The 21,798-nt window shown below is 43.1% G+C and overlaps 2 protein-coding genes across 2 annotated transcripts in view; both read left to right on the forward strand.

The window, feature by feature from the left end:
• Positions 1 to 610: 610 nt before the first annotated feature.
• TPH1 (tryptophan hydroxylase 1) lies at positions 611 to 9,678 on the forward strand. The gene is made up of 11 exons (XM_088533841.1): positions 611 to 675; positions 2,362 to 2,499; positions 3,278 to 3,461; positions 4,784 to 4,884; positions 5,428 to 5,495; positions 6,695 to 6,891; positions 7,391 to 7,526; positions 8,025 to 8,151; positions 8,546 to 8,641; positions 9,042 to 9,175; positions 9,504 to 9,678. The coding sequence occupies exons 1-11, from the start codon at positions 613 to 615 to the stop codon at positions 9,676 to 9,678; spliced, it is 1,419 nt and encodes a 472-aa protein (XP_088389967.1). The 5' UTR covers positions 611 to 612.
• A 2,126-nt stretch (positions 9,679 to 11,804) lies between these two features.
• SERGEF (secretion regulating guanine nucleotide exchange factor) overlaps positions 11,805 to 21,798 on the forward strand; it is a 114,095-nt gene continuing 104,101 nt past the window's right edge. Inside the window, exons 1-8 of the mRNA XM_088533853.1 lie at positions 11,805 to 11,867; positions 12,678 to 12,816; positions 13,503 to 13,658; positions 14,011 to 14,105; positions 14,825 to 14,885; positions 16,303 to 16,416; positions 16,515 to 16,577; positions 18,850 to 19,008. Coding sequence (XP_088389979.1) covers positions 11,844 to 11,867; positions 12,678 to 12,816; positions 13,503 to 13,658; positions 14,011 to 14,105; positions 14,825 to 14,885; positions 16,303 to 16,416; positions 16,515 to 16,577; positions 18,850 to 19,008 — 811 coding nt within the window. The 5' untranslated portion in view covers positions 11,805 to 11,843. The remainder of the gene's footprint in view (positions 11,868 to 12,677; positions 12,817 to 13,502; positions 13,659 to 14,010; positions 14,106 to 14,824; positions 14,886 to 16,302; positions 16,417 to 16,514; positions 16,578 to 18,849; positions 19,009 to 21,798) is intronic.

The following is a 21,798-nucleotide window of genomic DNA, read 5'->3' on the forward strand; positions in this document are numbered from 1 at the left end:
ACAAGAATCTCCTCTTGCTCGGTTAGAGGTTGGCCTGCTTATAAGCTTGGCCATTATCACTTACAATTGCTTCATACCACGGTTTTAAACAACTAGGTAGCATCAAGGAGTCTGTTTCAGACACAGAAGAGAAAAAAAAAGAAATTGAAGAGGTTTGAGACGCATTTTAACTAGGATAAAAACAGCTTTCAAGGTTAAGTAAAAGCCTATCTTTCAAAAAAAAAAAAAAAAAAACCATAGCAAAATACCTTCTGGTCCATATGTTTTTGGACAGCCTCCCTGCCCAGCACAAAGACAGCCCCCCCATCCGTGGAAGCTCCAGGAGAGCCTGTTCCTGGGTAACGTTTCTGCTTCCCTTGTCCTGTCACAACAAATCCTCTCATCTTGAAGTCGTCGCCCGGCCTAACCTCGGGGAGGAGTCAGAGGTCTGGGCTTACCTGAAGCCAGGGCAGTGGGTCCCCCCCGCGCCCCCGTCCCCTCCGCCTTGCTCTCCCTGAGCGGGGCGGCGGGGCCGGGATGCAGAGGGCTGGGATCCTCCTCCCCCTCCTCCGCCTCCCCGGGCCGATAAAGCCCCGCGCCGCCCGCGGGCCGGGCGCGCAGCCCCCGCCGCTCATGCAGCCCGCGCAGCCCGACGGGCCCCGCCGCCGCCCCGGCAGCTCCGGCGGCGCCGCGCAGGTGAGCGGCACGGCACGGCACGGCACGGCGCGGCACGGCACGGCGCGGCACGGCACGGCGCGGGACGGGGCTCCGGCGGCCGCCTCTGCCCTCGCGGCGCGGGGCGCCCGTGGGGCCGGGCGCGGCGGCAGCGGCGGGAGCCGTTCGGGGGCGCTGGGCTGGCCGCAGGGGAGCGGGAGGGCTCAGCGCAAGCGGGTGAACCCTGGGGTGGCGCGGGTACAGCCTGTGCTGCCGCCCCGCTGTTGGGAGGGAGAGGGGTGACGACCCGGGGAAGGCCAGCGCTGCCCCAGTTCGTGTTATGGTGTGAACATACCCGGCAGGTCAGGCAGGGCGAGAGGGGATCTACCCCTGTCTGACGGCACTGCTGTGGATGCTGACCCGTCTAGCTCGGGGAAAACGGGAGCACGGATTCTAATACGGAAAATCTGACGGAAGAAATGCAGTAGTTTTTCCCTTATCCACAAGATCTTTGCAAGCTAACTAACTTTCTGTTTGCAGCGCGGCTTTAGTGTCTCACAGGGAAATCCCGGGAAGGATTTTTAGTGTGGTTGAAAACTTTCACTTGTGATGTGGCATTTAGTAGTGATCACCTATCAGATTATATCTTCATAAATAGACAGATATATTTAACTTTTTAATTCTGCTTAGCTTTTAAATATGGAGAGGCTATAGAAGGAAATCAACAGGGCTGTGACATTCTGGTCACACTCCTACAGTTGTTGCTCTTGTTCTTTCCATTCCCAGGTAAACTGTGTCTAACAATAATTTGCTATAGCAAATTGCTTTCCAGTAGTGACTATGTCCTGCCCGTCCTCCCCAGCTCCCTCAGAAACCTCATCTTTTCTGGGTTGTTTTCACGAGCTTAGAGCAAAGGAGAGTTAGAAGCAGAGACTCTGTCTCAAGTACTTTTTCTTTTACTTCATGTTTTTGAGACCCATAATGGTTTCTGCATTACTTTTACTTATGGCCTGACTAGAATTAGCTAAGAACCTGGCCTTCGATATCTGCTAATATTGAAGACTGATGTTCTGATGGTTATTACCAATATTCACCACAGAAGGGTAATCACAAGTAGTGTATAAAACCTGGTGGTCCCATGTTTTTTGCCTGTCTGAGAATTTTCTAAGACATTTCTGAGTGATATTTGGGATTTATTGTAAGGATTCGGCACATGAATTGGGAGCACCAGCAGAATATCTCTGTTGCATTGACCTGAGTGGATCAGCAGGAGTCTGTTCAGTACAAAGCTTTAGCTCTTTTAAGTTTTGTCTGCTTTCTCTGTCAAAAGCAATAACATCTCTTAAAGCCTGACTCATCTTTCCCTAGCTCTGCCCGATGGATTTTGGATTATTCCCTTTACCAAATTTTATCAAATTTGCTCACATGTAATTTATTCAACTCATTATTTTACTGACTTTTAAAGCCTCGTAGAAGTACCACCAGGAATTGCATACTATATTTGGAAAACAGGTTCTGTTTTCAAATGGGCTAAGAAGAAAAAAAATACTGTATTTCATCCACAGCTCACACTGGTGATCCTATGTGTGCATTATGCTTATTAACGTGTAGAGTAATTTGACTGGTACCGTTCCTCTTGGGCAAGCTGAAATGTAAGCTTCACACTTTTTGCATGACTACTCACTCATAAAAAGTTTTTTTTTTCTTTTTTTGGTAACTTGTGTTTAGTTAAACAAGGCTAGTTACATGATGATTGAAGACAATAAAGAGAACAAGGACCATTCGTCTGAAAGAGGTAGAACAGCCATCATTTTTTCCTTGAAGAATGAAGTTGGAGGACTTGTAAAAGCCCTAAAACTCTTTCAGGTATGTAATCATCACATTTCTACAGCAATTCTATATTTTTAAATCATAAGAGCAGTTTCAGAGCATGCTAGAATTAATTACATGCATTTATTAAGGAGATGATTCTTAGATATAACTCTCATAATTACCTACAAAGGTAAATTCTCTCTGTCATGGAGGGTGGCAGAGGTACGTGTGCTGCGGCTGCGCTCCCTCACCTGAGTGCTGCTGGACTCTGTCATCTGCCCCTGTGTCACGTAACCTGGGGCATCCGTATCTTCCTGCTGCAAGGCAGGTGATTACAGAATTTTTCAGATAAAAGGAAGGAGAATTTTATGCCTGGAAAACTACTGCTTTTAAATCTCTGGCTTGGCTGTGAGATAATTACGTGGTGAGTTGACTGGCAGCTTGGTGACTTTTCCTATGCCCAGTTTCTAATCAGCTTCCTATGGGAGGACATGAAAGAAAAAGGTCTATGAATTTGATCTTATTTACTGTGTCTTTCTGTGTTTCTTGAGTGTAAACAAAATCAAAAGAACACAGCTCCTCTTGCATGTTCTACTGAGCGGTTGGCTTTGTAAAAGTGAAACCGTTCTTTTTTTCTTTTCCTTTTTTTTTTTTTTTTTCTTTTCTAGTAAGAAAAATGCTATCAAGAGATCCTGGTTATTGTTTTTAGTTTAGTAAACAAAACTAAAGAAATTCACAAAAACGGTGAATATTCTATGTCAGCAAAATATTTATTTGGAAAACAACTCGGGTTTAGTCCATCTCTTTGAAAACTCTCCTTTCTGCAAAACAGGAGAAGCATGTGAATCTGGTACATATTGAATCGCGGAAGTCCAAGAGAAGAAATTCTGAGTTTGAGATCTTGGTGGACTGTGACAGTAACAGGGAACAACTGAATGAGATCTTCCAGCTCCTGAAATCCCACGCCAATGTTGTCTCTATGAACTCATCGGAGCATTTCACCGTGCAGGAAAATGGTAAGTGTGAATGGTAGTTTTGTCAGAATGATGCAAACAGGAGAGAGAGGGGAAAAAAAAGGCACCTCTCTGTTGGCTCAGAATCTTTTTATGGTGTTAACATTTGTACAGTGTTCTTCGTCGGTAGCCAGCAGGTTAGATGCATTTGAGTGGTGAGCTGCGCTGCCTGGCCGTCCTCTCCTAGGAGCACAGGCGATTTCGGACTGGTGCAAATTCCCCACTGCTGTTCAGGGCCCCCATCCCCTTGGCAGAGCGGAGCAGCTAGAGCGGGGACGGGGATTGAGGCGAGAGTCTGAATGTGTGGCTGGGCAAGTGCCAGCGGGCTGCGATGAGCAAGGTGCAGTAATGGCCAATGCCGCTTCAGGCTGAGAGCTAGGAAGAGCGGGAAAGCGGCTTTGCAGTTTCCTCATGATTTATTTGCCACTTTTCATCATAGGAGGTTACTTAGGTGAGTGTGGAAGAGGCACACGTCAACTTAAGGTTGTTTCACATTCAATTTTCCTTTTCTCCTAGTTCAAGGGATGCTTGAAGTCCAGGGCAGCAACAAGGCAGTCCATGGTGCGTGCTTGGCTTGGGGTGGTAGGCAAGGGAAGGTAACATCTGGTTCTCCTGGATAAAAATTGTTTGTTCCAACTATATGTAAGAAAACAGAAAACTGAACAGCATCACGGCAGAAAACAATCCTTTGGTCGTCACGGTGTATTAAAAGCACTATCAAGACTTTGATAAAACCTTGGGCTAAGAAAACAAAGGCAATAGTAAAACTCTAATGATGAATCTCTTCAAGGTGGCAATGCTTCTTCTTGCCCCCAGGTTATTCACACAGCCTGGTGGCTTTTGTGGGGTACATAACCACAGAGCACTCTTCCTTTCAGTACAGCAGTACTCAGTAAAGCAGTACAGGGACTAAAACCTGCTACCATGCTGCCCAGCACACAGGCAGATCCCTCCTGCTGCCTGTTGCCTTGTCTCTTTGCCCACTTTGTGTCCTAGGAGATTTGCCCAGCACTGAGCATAAGGCGCTCTTGCCTTGATGGGAGCCTCTAGATGCTGCTCTAACATCAATAATAAGAGTAAGGGCCACAGAAAACATGTATTAACTGCTTCCTCCCCTGGGCGTTTTGAAGCTGGCTGTACTCTGTGGGCAGAGGAGGAAGTGTGAGCTGGAGGCTGGTGCCAGATAGGCAAACTCCTTGTCCTATTCATGCCCCTTTAATTTATAGATTTCGCTTTTAACTGCGTAGCCGTACTGGAGAGGAGCATTTCCTTCCTCAGCAAGTTTCGCACTATTAATAACTTTGTGGATTCCATGTGTTCCCCAGGCATGGAGAATGTTCCCTGGTTTCCGAAGAAGATCTCAGATTTGGATAAGTGTGCAAACCGAGTGCTGATGTACGGCTCCGATTTGGATGCTGACCATCCAGTAAGTACCTTTCCCCGACACCCAGTCATTAGCCAAGACATGTTTTGACAGACTCGCTTGGAAAGCGCGACTTTTCCTCCTCCCTGTCCCCAACGGCGCCTCTGCGGTCCTGGCGCTTTCTCGTGGGGAACTGGTCTCTTCCTGGACTGGTCGTGTACCAAGAGAGCTGTTGGGAGACAAGTTTGGCTTCTCCTCTTGCTTTGTTCCCTGCTATAAATGGACCAAAGAGTGTGTAGGGGCAGTGGGCAGCTGCTTTAGTAGTTCAGAATTTTCAAGCAGGTAACAAAATTGATATAAATAGTGATTATAGTAAGAGGAAATGCTTGTCTCCCTAATATGTAGTTACATGCATAAAGCTGCTGCTATTTGCTGTATGTGCTTAGTTCAGTTAACAAACATTTCAGATCACAGCTATCAGGGTCCTGTCCTCTCATTCTTACACAGCACACTTCTGTATTTTTCACTGAAGAAATTTCAAGTGTCTTTTCCTTAATTATTCACTACAGGTTGCAAATGCATATAACTTTTTTTCCTTCCCCTCAGGGTTTCAAAGACAACGTCTATCGCAAGAGGCGAAAGTATTTTGCAGACCTGGCTATGAACTACCATCAGTAAGTTTGACCTCTTCCAGAACAAGTGTTCCTTGTCCTTGGAAGTAACCGGCTGGGTACACAGCTCCCGTTCCTTGGGTTCAGGGCATTCTGGTCGCTCCCTGCCACCCTGGAAGTGCGTGTGACAAGCGAGGGGGTGGGCAGCACATACTGCTGCAACTCCAGCAGAGCAGGTTGGCCCCCTTGGCCATGGCAAGGGAGGAGCAGCAGGTGCCCTATACAGCCTCTTGAGTGCAGAATATGAATTCCCTGGGCAAACAGAAGTACCTGAGCTGTATTTCCGGGTTCAAAACAGGGCATGTGGTGCCCAGATAGGACGTTTTGTGTGAAATGAAACTCAAAAGGCCTCTGTGTTTGGAGATGCTGCTGGGTGTATGTGTGCCTGTGTGGGAGCTCTTGAAACAGTTAGGTGCATAATCCAATACTTTCTTTTTGAACACAATTTTCTTGCTCTTGTTGCCTGCTTGTATTTAGATGCCAAGTTTCTCCCTCAGGAGTGACCTAGAAATGTTGGATATCTAGATCCCCTTTGCATTAATGCAATGGACCTGTCAGTCCCCTGCCAGTTGCGGTTGCTGTGCAATTACCACAGTTTCCTCTGGGAAGTGAGCACACTGCTCACCTGGGCTGCAGCAAGAGCACCATCAACACTTGCATTGCTTTCAGTGGGGTTTAGATCCCAGCCTTGCAATAATCCACTTTAATCAAGATCCAAAAGGCTAAATAGGAAATATAGACTAGAATGTATATGGTTACACCAATGCCTGTCTCTTCTGCACAGAAATGTGATTTTACTTGACATGTACATTTAGCCACTTTCATTTATTGCATTGTTAATTTATGAAGTTACCTTTTCCTTAAAGAGATATAAAGACAGGGAAGTCCTACAGGGAGAAGAACATGTTCTTGCCTCCTGAAGCTGTAAAGGTTTTGCAAGTTTTTAAACTTTACTCTCAGTTTTAAACAGCTAGGAAACTCTTTGCAGGACTGGAGACTTCACATGCCTTAAATAGAAGATAGTGCAAACCCTGAGACTTCAAGGGCATGGGCCACGGCTCACTGTGTATTTGACATTACCTAATTCAATGAGGTCTTAAATCTGACTGTCACAGCCATTTAAGTGTAAAGTAATAATAGTAGGTAGATGAGTTATTCATAATAAGCCATTTACCAAGGAATATCCTCTCTTCTCCTTGCAGTGGTGACCCAATTCCTAAGATTGAATTTACTGAGGAGGAGATCAAGACCTGGGGGACTGTGTATCGAGAGCTGAACAAGCTTTACCCTACTCATGCCTGCAGAGAGTACCTAAAAAATTTACCCTTGCTCACCAAATACTGTGGGTACCGGGAAGACAATATCCCCCAGTTGGAAGATGTGTCTCGCTTCCTGAAAGGTAATGTACTAATATCCTTTTACCAGAGGAAATCAAGGCCCACTGGAAAGCAAACTGCCCATATGTAGCCACGGACAGACATCATTAGTCAGTTGGCTTGTGTTCATTCTGGTCCTGTCATAGCCTTTTGCTTACCCCTGTTTTAAGTTATTGTGTCCTGGGTATACACACACAGTGACATGTGAGGGGCAATGCTAATTGCAAGGAGTGTGAGGACTGGCCAAAGAGGTATCAGGCTGCATTGTGTTGGTTGTAGGAGCCTAAAGGGTAGAAAATCCTCTTACACAAAGGCAAAGTCAGTTCAACTATCCATTTGCCAACTCTCAAGCTTAGGCTTAATTTTTCAAAATATGCTCCTTTTCCAATGTGTTCTTGAGCCCAAGTAGTGCTGTGGCATTTACCACAAGTGTAGCAGGAAAGATGAGAGCATTTTTTTTATTATTATACAATTATACAATTTGATGTGAAACTAATGCATGACTTCTCCATCGCTTTTCAGAGCGCACAGGTTTCACCATTCGCCCCGTGGCTGGATATCTGTCTCCGAGGGACTTCCTGGCAGGCTTAGCATTCAGAGTTTTTCACTGCACTCAATATGTTAGGCACAGCTCGGATCCTCTCTATACACCAGAGCCGTAAGTCATTGAATTTGGGGGTAAAAGTTAATGCAAACATTTTCGAATGTTGCTGCCCAAAGACAAGCTAATATTCAAGAGCACCATCAAGACACCTTATTTTTAAAGATGCTGGAGCACCTGCCCTTCACACTGGCTATAATGACATTTTAGCATGCTCATGTGCAATCTTCATAGGTTTTCAAAACTGCAGCACGCTAGTTGCACTGCTATCTGACTTCACTGAGAGCAGTTTCGCTTACCATACGTTTGCCTCTGAAGCGTGGAGCTCAGACCTTCATTTTAGATATCCTAATTTTGAAATCTAAGTTTATGTATTTTAGCAGAGCTGGTATGATCTACTTAGTTGTTTTCGGCTAAAGAAAATTTATTCTTCTCTGTCTTTTGAATATTAAATAATGTCACATAAGGCGTTTTATATGTTCAGTAGTGTTGCTTTTTCACTCCACCAAAAATAAAGGCCATCAGATTTCTTTTTTCGTGCGTGTCTCTTTCCAGGGATACTTGTCATGAACTCCTAGGCCATGTCCCTCTTTTGGCTGAACCCAGTTTTGCTCAGTTCTCTCAGGAAATTGGTCTCGCATCACTTGGGGCGTCAGATGAGGCTGTCCAGAAACTGGCAACAGTGAGTAGTTCGGTTCCTGATGATCCCACTGAGAGATAGCTAAGCACTTCTCTCTATGTATTTGTCTATATATCTGTATCTGTCAAATGTTTCTCTTAAGTTGAGGCTGTCCTGTCACGACAGGATGTTTCATAGAACTAAGGCAGACAGACATCTCCGTGCTCCTTCTGTGAGTAGCCGGATGCAGAATATCAGACTTGTTTATTAGAAACACCTCTGTTTCTTCACTCTTCCATTCTGGATTCTCTTCTCTTTATGTATGCAGTTAGGACAGGCAAGTGATGGAGCTCTGGCATCAACTGTTTGTCACTACCTACAAGTAGGAATGCCCCATCTAATTTTCTGCAGCATCTTTGTCAAAGGCTGAATTGCTTTACTCCTGTCTCTGTTTCAGTGTTACTTCTTCACTGTGGAGTTTGGTTTATGCAAGCAAGAAGGACAGCTAAGAGTTTATGGTGCTGGCTTGCTGTCTTCAATTAGTGAGCTCAAGGTACAATTCTACTGTTGAATCATTGTCCTGTTTTGTTTGTTCTTGTATTATTTTACCCCATTTTTCATGAACTATAATTCTGAAAATGCTAATTGCAAAAACTCCTAGACACTTACTGTAGGGATGACTTTGTTTATGTGATTACGCGGTGGCGCTGATCAGTATGCCTGCTTTTGGGTATATGTTGTGCAGCTTTCCTGTCTTTCAGGTGGAGTATTAGATGACTGGTATTTGTTAATATTAGATTCTGAATAATTCTGCTGTTGCAGACACAGCTCTTAGGGGATGATACACTGAATGTGGTCTCATTTGGTCTTTCTTTTAATTTGTTCTCTATCTCATGTTGTCATCTTCATGGATTTTTTTGTTTCTCCTCACACGGTAATACCGTGCTCCCCAGCACGCTCTCTCTGGCAGTGCCAAAGTCAAGCCGTTTGATCCAAAAGTCACCTGCAAGCAAGAATGCCTCATTACAACTTTCCAGGAGGTTTACTTTGTTTCTGAAAGTTTTGAAGAAGCAAAGGAAAGGATGAGGTACTGTTTTTCTATTTGTTTGCTTGTTATTTCTGTTTCATGAAAATAGATTCAGTTGCATGCATCTCCCAGCAGCGGCACCAAACATATTCATTCTTAACGCAAGGTTTTATAATTACCTTCCATGGGATTGGAAAGATAAATTTAATATTGGCTTCATGCCCAATGTGCTGGGTGGGAGAGATCGCAAACTATATCATTATTGCTCTCATTAAGAAAGTAAATGCTTTAGATACACAGTCATTTATTCTGACTGCACACAGAGGATACCTGGTCTTTTGTTGATAACTCCCCTTCTTTGCCCTTCTTTTTCCCTTCGCTTGAACAGAGAGTTTGCAAAAACCATCAAGCGCCCCTTTGGTGTGAAGTACAATCCGTATACGCAAAGTGTGCAGATCCTCCAAGACACCAAGAGCATTGCCAGTGTGGTGAACGAGCTCCGCCACGAGCTGGACATTGTCAGCGATGCCCTCAGCAAGATGGGCAAGCAAATGGAAGTGTAACCCCCAAGCAGCGGGGCGCACGCTCGGTCAACTCTTCTCTTGTGCTCCCTGGTTTCATTCTAGGCATGAAATGTGTTGTATGCAGAGCTCTTGCCTTTACAAATGGACAAGTTCATAAGGATAATCTCTTTATCCTGTTTCTCTGCTTTAAGTCCCTTACCAAAATGTTCTTTGCTTTCCTTCTGCCTCCCTCTTCATCTTTCTTGATTTTAAAAATGAAAGAAAAAAAAAAAAGGTCTGGAGTTACCCATGAGAAAATACCCAGAAAATATAGAAATTACAGAGACCACAGTTTTGTTTCAGACTAGTATCAGGAATAGGACCAGATGATGCTTCAGAGGGTGGCTTAGGAAGCAATAATGGAATAATTAACCCTATTGAAATGTCTTGCCTGATTCTACAAGTTAGGAAAGCTTTACAGCATGGAAATCAAAGTAATCAGTGATTTTAAGTCTATGCTACTAAGTTTAAAACTAGAATTAAGACAACCCAAGTTTATTAGGACACAAGTACTGGAAATTTATCATGATTGGATTTATCATGGATCAAAATTTTCTTTCAAATGTATCATTGGTTTTGCCAGGAAAGGCAGAGGGTTTCATGAGTCTAACAGACTCAGCCTAAAGAGGGTCAGGACAGTTGCTCCTGTCCCTGATAGAGCACCTGAAGGAAGGCAGCAAGGAAACCAAATTTGCCTTTTTCCTTGCTGTATGAATTCAGCCAAGAACATAGCAAGCATTCAGGTACTTAGAAGCAAACCTAAAACCACCTCTAAATTACAATTCAATATCCAAAATAGCTTCTCAGGACTTAATGAATCACAGTTCTAATATTACTAAGCTGAAGTTGTCTGATGTGGTTTTCTGTAAGACAAAAGACAAATATTACTTTAATGTGATCTTGCAAACTGCACAAAGATTTAATTTCCTTACTAATCCTGAACACCTTTGTTCTTATCAAGCAAATGATAATTGAAAGGCCCAGTGGGGCTATAGGTACAGGTATACAGCAGCATAAAATGTGACCGTTTCTAAAGATGATGTTACAAACGGTGGCAGGCAGTGACCTGATGAAGTGCGTGTATTGTGTGGTAGCCAACTCCCCCGTTTTGAGTTTTGACCATCTTGTATGGAAGTCCAAAGCTGTGCTGGGTCTGTTTCTGCCAGCCACGTATATGAAATGCATATATAGAAAGGAGGTGGAGAAGTTGGAAGGACTTGGGAGCAGCTTATATTTCATATGCCTTTGTGTAGGTGGTAACTACCCCGTGCACACGCACTGGCCTGGTGTCTCCAAATTGCGTTCACTGTTTAAATCGCATCTTGACCTTTTTTTCCTCTGACTTTATCAACCAAGCATTTCTCTTTCTCTGAGTGTGCTTTTACCTTTAGGACCTACAGAAATAGTCTGCAACACTTACGGCTTGCATCTCGCTTTCAAATAGATCTTGTGTTTCCTCCTTTTCAAGAAGGAGCCTTCTAAGCAAGTGATAAGGGAGGAGGACCTCTTGCCTGCTTCCGCGTTTTAAAAAGAAATGTGATTATTGAAAAGGGGAGAAAGATGCATAGGTATCTGTTAAATTATATATCTGTTTTAAGCAGGAAACTTCATATCTCCTAAATTAGCACCTACTTTCAAATATGTTGCAGAAACAGCATTTGTAGTTTTATTTTCACTGTGTAACAATTAAGAATGAAATTAGTAAAACAGACACTGGATTTTTGTGGTACTAACTGCATCTGTGCTTAGTGTCATTGTATCCTAACATCTGGCTACGTAGAGCAGTAATAACTTAAATATTTTACACCCTGGTGGAGACTTTGTGTCAATGAAATAAACACCGATGACTTTTATTCAGCACCCTATCAATAAACAGAGAGCCCTCACTCCTCCCGAAGGGTCTGCGCGTTCCCTGCCTCTGCTCGCCGCCCTTCTAACGGCTCAAAGCGCCGGGCGCCCAACGGCCGCCGCGCGCGCGACCAACGGCTCAAAGCGCCGGGCGCCCAACGGCCGCCGCGCGCCCAACGGCCGCCGCGCGCGCGACCAACGGCCGTTTCGCCTCGGCGCGGGCGCGAGGGGAGGAGCGGGAGGCCGGCGGCGCCTCCCCCGCACCGCCTCTTCCTGCCGGGCGGCGGGAAGGGCGCGGGCCGGGCGCCGCCGGCCCCATGGAGCCGGCGCTCTTCGCCTGGGTAGGTGGCGGCCGCGGCGCGGGGAGCCGAGCGGGGCCGCCCCTGCAGGGGAGGTGCGGGCCGGGCCGCGCCGCGGAGCCCCCGGAGCGAGGCTCCTGCTGCTGCCTTGGAGCTGGGGCTCGACCTGAGGGCAAAGGGAGCCAAGGCGATACGCGCGTTTCCGATGTGCCTTTTTTTTTTTAAAAAAAATGGTTCTATTTCCCCCCCCCTCTTGCTGGCAGTGTCTTGCTCTGCGTAGTAAGCACTGCTTTTGGAAGAGTAAATAAGGATAGGTGCTTCAGTGGGAAGGTAGAGATGTGTGTGTGTCTCAGTTCCTCAGACTGTAGTTCTTTTTTTTTTTTTTTCTCTTAATCTTTACTTTAGCTTGCCTGTTTTTGAGGTCTTGAAAATCTATTGCTTCTTAAAAATGAAAGGGAGATGTCCTGACTAGCCTTCCGAGCAGTGTTATGTGCCTGTTGGTTGAATACTGGCACACCTGGAAGCTCTTTGCCACTAGTTGAGTCCGCTGCCCTGGTTTGCCTGTTGAGCCTGAGCCCTGCAATCGCATCCACCTGTTACTGCTAAATGTGCCCTCCTAAGACACACCTGGTGCTGCAGCTTGGGGGTGGCCAGAGAGAGAAGAGCAGGTGGGGAGGAAGAGTGCGGCTGGAATGCCTGCAGGTGGGATGAAGACTGCCCTGCTTTGGATTCGGGGCTGCTGCAGGTTAGCACCTGACATGCCCCTGCTAAGCCTATTCCTTTTTAGGAGCAGCTCTGTGTCTCTCTCTCTCTTTTTTTTTTTTTAATAACATTTTTCTGTGTGTATTTAAGGGTGCAAACAGCTATGGACAACTTGGTCTTGGTCATAGAGAGGATGTACTGGTACCTCAGTCACTGAAAGATGTTTGCTGTAAGTCGCAAGGCTTTAAAAGCATTACGGGAGGAGGAGGCCACTCAGCGGTTGTCACTGGTAAAAACACTTGCAACTAAATGCGTTTTGTTCTGTCTGAGTTTCTGTTCATTCTGTGCTGCCACCTATTTGTGACTTCTGTTTATGAGCAAGTACTAATTCTTGGCTGCAAAACAGGTTCTTCCATGCCTGTTAACTGAATATTTTGGGAGAATTCATTTATTTTATTTATCTCTGTGATTATTTTATGGCTATGTGAGAGTTGTTCTTAAGTTGATTCACACCATAGCCTTGCATACAAAGCTGCTATTTTTTTTCTCTACTGATCCACGAAAAGGGAGTCCAAGGGGAAGTTATTCAGTTCTGTGAAGTTTTTAAGATAAAGGACAGAAAATAATATCTGGTCTTTGAATGGTTCTCCTGCATACTATAGTTAGTTATGGAAAAGAGGGACTATGGAGGGTGGTATGAATGGGCTGAAGTACTTCCTCATGGATTGGGCCTTACTGAGAGGTGCCTGCTGTACATCGTTCCTTGACGATCCGGCTGTCCCTTGCTGTGCTCACTCAGGATGGAGATGTATTTCTGAATCATCAGAATTAAGTGCTTGCTTTCTTTTCGCTTGCCTGCAGTGTCCACAATGATATATAATTGTGGTCATATTTATCACAGAATCTCAATGCATATACTACTCTATTTTTTTCTATTTTGTTGTGAACCAGAACTTTTTTTTTTTTTTTCCCCAGATGCTGGAGAACTTTTTGTATGTGGCCACAACAAAGAAGGACAGTTGGGTTTGAATCACTCGGAGGATGTGCTGCATTTCACTTTGTGCACTGCCCTGTCTGGCTTCTGTGTGACAGAGGTTGCTTGTGGTTGGGACTTTACAATCATATTAGTAGGTAAATATGCCTGGAGAAGTACTATCATATCAAGAAGTAGTTGAAGGCTCCATGTTGCTAGTGCTTGTGCAGTGCTTAGGTGCCCGTAGGCTTCAAGAAACACCCACTGCAGATTAAACTATTCAGTGTTCCTTGTATCCCAGTGAAATTCAGACCTTCACTGAATATGGCTTGTAAGGCCCGAAGCCTGAGACCTCAGGAGCTTTGAAAGGGGAGACATTAGGCTTTTCTTCTGAGCTATTTGGCTGTGATATTTTGCCTGTTCTTTTGCTGGAACATTACAGTGCTTTGCTCATCCACAAATAAAGTGTCATGCTGCAAGCTGAATGGGCTCTAACATTTCATTTTGCAGGAACTGGCCTAGTTCTCTCCTGTGGGTCTAACTCTTTTGGACAATTAGGAGTTCCTCAAATTTCAGGTCCCTGCTTGATTCCACAAAAGATTGAGGTAAAGATTCAAAAGGAACTGTTTTATAGCTCTGTACTTTTATATTGCTTCCAGCAACTTACAGAAGTGTCATGATCTCAGTGGGCTTTAAGCAATGTTCTTCAACTACTGTTAATGGAGTCTGTTCTCTGTGAGAAGAGTAATAAATTCCCAGAGTATTCAAAGGTAGGGGAAAAAGCCAGAATTGAGGTACTCTGTGCAACCTGAAATCACTCATCTCATGCACATGTGCATAGGCTTAGTGTCCTGTTGTGTGAACACTTCTGAGTGCTCGTCGGGATAGGTGGTACCATCGGCTGTGCTGTTGGTGGTCACAGGGCCTGGTACCTGGACAGCCTGATGGAGCCTGTTACTGCTCTTACATTTGCTGTGGGATTTCTGCTGTAATTCTTGAGGAACACCAAGGTGAAATTAAGGAATAAACATGTTTGTTTTGTCAGGATTCCTTTATTCATGTGATTCATGTGATTTTGACTGTAGCTTTTCATTTATTGCTGTAATGTTGTAAACCCATTTCTGTGCTTGAATTTTTTTCCTCTGTTTTATACAGTTCTATTTCTTTATCATACAAAATGTTGCTATGTGCTGTGACAGGCAGCCTGGAATTGTCAGAACTATATTCATAGTTTGTGTTTGGTTTAGCATATCTTGCTTTGAGAAGAAAAAAAAACACAAAAAAAACAGAAAGCAACTAAAGTATTTTTCTTTTATGTGTTTAGGCCCTGAAAGAGAAGGTGGTGGCTGTTGCTGCAGGACTGAGGCATGCCCTTGCTGCTACAGGTAAATATGTAGTCTTGCTTTCTCATTTCAGTAATAAATGGATAGTACGTTAATATTTGGAATTTTTAATTTTTTTAAAAAAGAGGGATGTGTGTGCATTTTTTTTTTTTTTTTACTTTAAGAGTGATTTTTAAATGTCACAGCAAAAATACCACTGAAGGTCTTGTAAGGTTTTGATACAAATTGTCATGTCAATATGCAGGCTAGAAAATTATAGTAGGCACAAAACTCCAGTGAAGAAGCATCCCCAAGATTTCAGAGAGACAATTGGTTAACAAGTTAATTTTCTGATGGAAAATATACCGGTTTCTTCTTTCCTTTTTCCTTTTCTGAAACAAACCAAAAATGAATCTTTTCCTGGAACTTTGATTTACAAGAAAATTATCTTTCTACTCTTTTGAATTGATTAGCCTTTTTTAACGTACATAGGAAGGAATTTTGTTTTGTAGGTGATGTTTCAAAGTGGAGCTGTAAATAAAATGTTTTGAACAATGTATTTGAAGTTGACATTTGGAAAAATCCTAGGAATGAGATTTTTCTTTTAGTTGGAGTAGAAAGACCTACTGGGAATAAAATTTTAGAAGATATTTGTTTAATTACATAACTTTGAAAATCTGGTGCACTGTGACTTTCTCCCACAGTCTGCTGTATATATGTGGGAGGCTCATAACTTCTAAATATTTCTCCTGCTCTTTTTATAGACTTCTAGATTGTTCATGGAATAACTGCAAAAATCAAAGCCTTCCAAGCATAGTTGGTTTGCAATTTAGATAGCACAACTTTTTTTTTTTTTTTTCCCTCAATGTAACTTTGATACAGGTTCCAGGTGCTTGAATTGGGCTGACTAGGAGAATGGGATCTCTGGTGTTCCAATGAACATTGGCAATTAAGCTTCACTGAGCTCCAGTCTGATGGAGATTCGAATTCAGAGCTAGGCCAAGTCTCTGCTTCTGAGCAGAAGACAACTGACTCGACTCCCTCACTGTGTTAGACCACATAGCCAAATAAGCTCAAAAAGCCGGAAAGGGCGGAAAATGTTCATTTCTTTTTTGCTAGCAGCTCAACTGTGGAATATGCTTTTAATAATAAATATGTTTCTCAGGTACAACAGCAATGAAATTTCTGTTACCGAGTCCTCAGTAGCACCCTAATATGAGACTTAAAAGCTGAGGCAGATTGCTTAGTATTTTCTTCACTTTCTTACCTGTCCAATGAGGCTACAACTGTTTCTTGCCTGAGGACTTCGCTAGGGTTATCCATGCGTTTTTGAAGCATGTCTGGCATAAAGGGCTGCTAAAGTGCAGTTTCTCCTGGTGAAAATGAAGTGAATGTGCTTTTAAAACTAGTTACTGTTGTAAGTGATTTTGTTATTAGTCAATGGGTTTTAATCTCTTCTGTTTGTGTTTTCCTTGGAAAGAGAGTGGTTTGGTGTTTCAGTGGGGAGTTGGCATGGCCTCTCGGGCAAGGCGTGCAAGCCAAGGAAAAACTCTGCCTCTCTTCTTGACAGCAAAGGAGCCCTGTGAAGTGACAGGTAATAGACTTGGGCGCTTCATTTGCGGCAACTCAGTATTTTATGTTTAGGCATAAAGTATCTGCTATGCAAATTTTATAAGGCTAACTTTTCTCTAGGGTTGGAAGATGTGAAAGTGAAGAGAGTTGCTGCAAGCTCCTACCATTCAGTGTCACTCACAGGTAGGCCTCAGGTACAGAAGTAAAAATTCTTATCTCTGCCTATAAAGACTTTTGTACTTTAGAAACTTCTGTGAATTTTGTAAAAGTGGTGAAGTTTTATGTATCTTAGTGCACTTATTTGAGGTTTGAAAATTAATTCAAAAGAGAAACATATTTAAAAATATGAACTGTCCTGCATTCCTGTGTCTTGTAGACATTTTATGCTGGATTCTGAGAAATTTTCCTTTTTTAAGAGTTGAATTCATGTTTCAAGTTCTCTGAATTCTGCATGGTTATTCAGGGACCACGTGTCTATTAGGTGGCTTTAATACAGTGCCGCATTGATGGTGTAAAAGAGCGCAGATCATTTAAAACATTAAGGAATTGCTTAAATAGCTTCCTTCCATAGCTTCTACCATTTGTCCTTTGAACTCGAGGCATTGCTCCTGTGTTGCCTACTAAGTGTCCAGTAATTGCTAATGGAAGTCTGAAAAAGTATTCCTTTAGGCAAAACTGAGCGAGGGAAAAACAGAACTGCTGTCATCTTACATTTTTGAATTTGGAAGATGTATTGAACCTTATGTAGACAAGTCCTTACCTAACCATATAGAAACAGCATCTCAAGAAACATGTAGCCATCTGGCACCCCTGCCATGATTAGGTGGAGCGCTGGAGTGTGTGCTCACACAGCCCTACAGAGAGGTTGAGCTGTGTGGCGAGATGCTACGAGATGTGAATTCCTGAATTTCAAGACGCAGAGCCTGTTTGCCACGAGTAAAGTAGAACTGTGAGGACAAACAGAATCTGCCGTAGCTAATTAACACGTTCTGTCTATTTGGCTAGTGAACAGATTACTCTTTAATGCTTTTACTTTTTATTTAAGAGAGCAGTCTATTTGGCAACAAGGAGAGCAAGCTTACCAAAGTGGGTGCCAAAGCTTTTGATATCGCAGTGCCAGTGCTGCCCTTGGGCCCCCATTAGCCTTTAGAGGGACTTGTTTGTTTGGATGCGCTGCCCTGTGCAGTGGGTAGGGAGCGACCTCTTTGAGGAGTCTTGCTCACTGTGCTGCAGTTTTCTCTGGCTCTGTCTCATGAGCCACCTGCTGGTAGAATATGAAAGACCTGCCACGAGGCAGGTTTTTGAAATGGTTGCAAAAGTGGGTTCTGGCAAATGTGAATAATGGCAGTTCATTTAAAAACAAAAGATGAAGCTGAGTTGCTGCTTTATTTGTATCCAAACTTGCCTGATGTTTGCATTTATGCCAATATACTTCTAAGCATTAGGGTTTAAGTTTTCACTAAAACCTTCTCAAGAGATGACATTAGGTTTAGGTCTGGGTGGCATTCTGGAGCATGTGCTTGTGCAAATTTCTATGGCAACAATGAGGAGGGTGAAGGCAAATATTTCTGTACAAAAGTCTCTTGCTAATGATCTAGTAGTGCTTTGAGGTATGAAAATACTACTTTTTTTTTTTTTTTTTTTTTTTTGGTGACGGGTGATTCCTGCTTCAGTTGTGCATTTGTAGCCATGTGTCACAATCCTTTAGGAAGTAACCAAGCAGGTTGTGGCAGGGAGCATTAGAGACTGTCCCTGCTCATATGGAGTTACTGAATTTGCTGAAGCTGAAGGGGCTAGGAGAGAAATAGGCAAAGCTGGAAACCTGCAGCTTGTGTAGAGAGCCTGGGAGGTTGCATTGCAGCCAGACATGCTTCAAAGAGACAGAACATCCCAGGTACTGGAGGGAAGTTGCATTATTTGCAACTTCCAGTGTGATTTGGAAAGTTATTAAAAGGGGTGAATCTAAGCCCTCAGGCAGAGTTAAGAACTACCCTGCAGGGACAGAGTGGGTGGGGAGAGCCCAGTGTATGAACCCTTCTTATTTTTATTCTGGATCATCCATATGCATTAAGCTTTTTTTTTTTTTTTTTCCTTCTTCCTCTGAGAATTTTATTTCTGTAATTGATTTTTTTAATCAAATTTAGCTTTTGCTCTGAAAGTCTTTCAGTCATCTCGCGGCCTAACTGAGGTCTAGGTAGTTCAACCTCAAAGGTCAGAGAACCAATGCAGCCCTCAAAAAACAGTCATGTAAGGCCCCAGCAGATGCTTCTTATGTTTCAGGTAAAATGTGTGTGCATATGGTAAAGAGATGGTAGAAAAACATACAAGGAAGTAAACAAGTTAAGTTAAACATTGCTCTTCAGCATATCACACTGTGTTGTTGAGACAGGGCATGCATCTCGTGATATTCTGTATGTGTCACTTTCCACTGATTTTATTCCTGTATCTGTTGTAGATGAGGGATGCCTGTACGTCTGGGGAAGCAACAAGCATGGGCAGCTAGTGAGCAAAGAGATCTTTCTTCTTGTGCCCAAGAAGATAGAGACTCTTTTTTTCTCACATGAAAAAGTTACAGCTGTTTGGAGTGGATGGACACACTTAGTGGCACAAACAGGTAGGTTACCTAAGAAGCAGCCATATTCAGCACCTGTGCAAAAATTATTATAGGCAAAATTACTTTTAAATTGTGTGTTTTCCCCCCCCCCCCCCCCCTTATTGCTGTTAGATACAGAGAGTTTGCAGTTCCACCTGAGCTGAGGTAGTTTTTTGAAAATGATGAGGGCAGATATCCTTCATTTTTTTGTTGCACCTTGTGAAGAAACGGACTCAGTCTGGGGTGCAGAGTGAGACAACTTTATTTCCAAACCAACTTCTTTTTATACTTTCTTAACACAAGTGTTGCAAAGCGCACAACCAATCAGCATCTGGCCACCTGCGCGGTTGTCTGGCTTTGTTTCTTTTCTTCTGGCGAGACACGTCGCACACGGGGCAGGGGGAGGTGTTCCTCAGTCCTCGTCTTTCTCGGCTCTGTCCCCCATCTGCTGCAAAGACTGACACCCTTGTGGTTAACTATCTGCTAACAAGGTACTATTGTCTTTGAACAAGCCTCCACATTTTTTGTCCCTCAAGTATTGTGGTTAGATATGATGCATGTTCACAAATACAGTAGTACATGCAGTCACATACCAGTCAGACGCATCCTCTGTGCACCATCAGCTTACCAGTTTTCCAGAATATGTGAGAACTTCTAAAGATTGTACAGTTTGAGTTATGAATGCCCCTATGGAGAGAAGAGCTTGGAAAACTTTCAGAGGATAGAGAGGTAGGAAGATGTGTCTGCAGGTTCCAAGATACATGGCTCTGTTCCACAGGAAGATATGGGCAGAACCATGATCCAGGACACAGGTGTTACAGAGAGGGAGAGAGAATCCTGATGCAAATCTGCATACTAAAGGCTTGGAGGCACAGGTGTGAGACATTTCCAAATTACCTGAGTTGAGAACTTGAAAACAGGTATAGTTCATCTCCCTTTGCTGCTACCACCTACTCTGGGAAGACATGAGTTGGTTAAAACAAATTGTGGCTTTGCACAGATGCATTACCCTTGCTGAACTTCAAGCCTGAGCCTAGTTTTCACTGCTCTTGTTTTGCTATTTATTAAAATGTTTAAGGATAAATAAAATTATAGATTCATAAGTCACATTATCCTGTCTTGTCGTGTGTGTTTGTTTCACCATGGAATAAAATATTGAAGAAAGGCAGGCAAAAAGAGTCACTGTTAAACATGAAGTACATCTTTTGAAGGTGAACTGAAATCAAATGAGTATGGAAGCTGTGCATCCTTACCTTCCTGGGAACTGTTCTGCTGAGGATGGTGTGGGAGCTGGTTGTGTGTGCAGGATTGTAGGGTTACGTTCTTTTTCTGGCAAGAGATAAAAGGAAGGTTGTCTGGTAGTGGTGTTCATGCCTAAAAGGGTGGTTGATCTAGCAAAAGTAATTTGAATGTATTTGTACTGTTGCTCTGTTAAGTTGTGCAAAGGCAGGAGGAAAAATAGATGGAGAAAAAGGTAAGGTATTAAAAACATTTTGTGTTCATGTGTTAACAGTCTGTGCAGTTTGCTGCTACTGTTGCACACTGTGTGGTGAGCTAGTTAAGACCAACAGGAGAATGAAATTCTTCCATAGAACAGCAAAAGAGCCTGAGTTATTAGCTGGATCGGTGGTACATGTGCCGTTGCTCTTCCCTTGCACATAGGGCCAGGTGAGAGAAAGAAGAGCAGGTGGAAACGTTTTTCCTAGAATGATGATGTGCTTGGAAGAGCCTATTGATCTGTTCTGATATATCCTGTTTGTAAAGATGAATCTACAAGAGGAGCCGCAGATTTGTCGCCGTTATTGGGATCTGTAATTATGGCACTGGTTTGAGTGCTTAGCCTTTAACATGCAGGTATTTGGATTTAAGTGGGAGCTCTTGCACGCTCATTCAGTATCTTATTAAACTGGTGCTATAAATCCTGCAACAGTTGCACAGTAATGACCTTACTCTGTGAGAAAAGTGTCTGTCTCAATTACAGTATATTTTGTACTCTTGGTGTTGGAATTCAGATGGATATGGTGCATGATTGGAAAAACAAATTAAGCATTCTGTTTCATAGCATTCATTGTTGGCATCAAAGTACATGAGCAGTGTCATGTTTTAAAAAAAAAAAAAATAATTAAAAAAAAAATTTAAAAAAAGGCATTGCTCTGGCTGTCCTCTAAGCTATTTGAAAGCTGTGTTTGAACTCTGATTTTTAGGGGGGATGCTCTCTTGAGAATTTGAGCAGGAATTAATGCTAGTGCTGCTTGGAAACTTTTCAGGTGAAATAAAAGAATTGGTCTCAGAATGTGTTTCTCAAGAAGTGCTTATGATGATCTTATTCAAACAAGAATGGTAGAGAGAAGTGTTAGGATAACCTAGTTTTTAAAGAGAGGGTATTATCGACATGATTGGCCTTGCATCACTGTATCTTAATAATGAATATTCTTTCATCCAAAATTCTATTTTTATGTGTAGTTGATACTTATCCATGGCTGTCACAGGAATAGAGTAGGTATTTAATATCTGATTTTAAGAGAAAAAAGTATGTTGAGTAACAGGGAAGCTTTTTTTTCATGAATATTTGAAATGAATTTAAATAGTGAAAACCGGCCAAGTGGTGTAAGTGCTGCAACCGAATTTTATGCATTTGGAATTTTAAATCTCTCTGAAAACCAGTGGGACTGAACCTGAATCATTCAGAATAAGATTGTGAATGCCCTTTGGCAGCCTGCAGGTGCCAATCAGGATCTCATGGGATGTTCAAGGGTTGCTTAGCTGCAAGACAGAGTGCGAGCTAAGCATTTAGCCCTTTCTGAGAGGACA

Source organism: Tinamus guttatus, unplaced genomic scaffold, assembly GCF_059628265.1.
Source record: "Tinamus guttatus ecotype Peru unplaced genomic scaffold, ASM5962826v1 Tinamus_guttatus_pri_ptg000524l, whole genome shotgun sequence".
Classification (NCBI taxonomy): Eukaryota; Metazoa; Chordata; class Aves; order Tinamiformes; family Tinamidae; genus Tinamus; species Tinamus guttatus.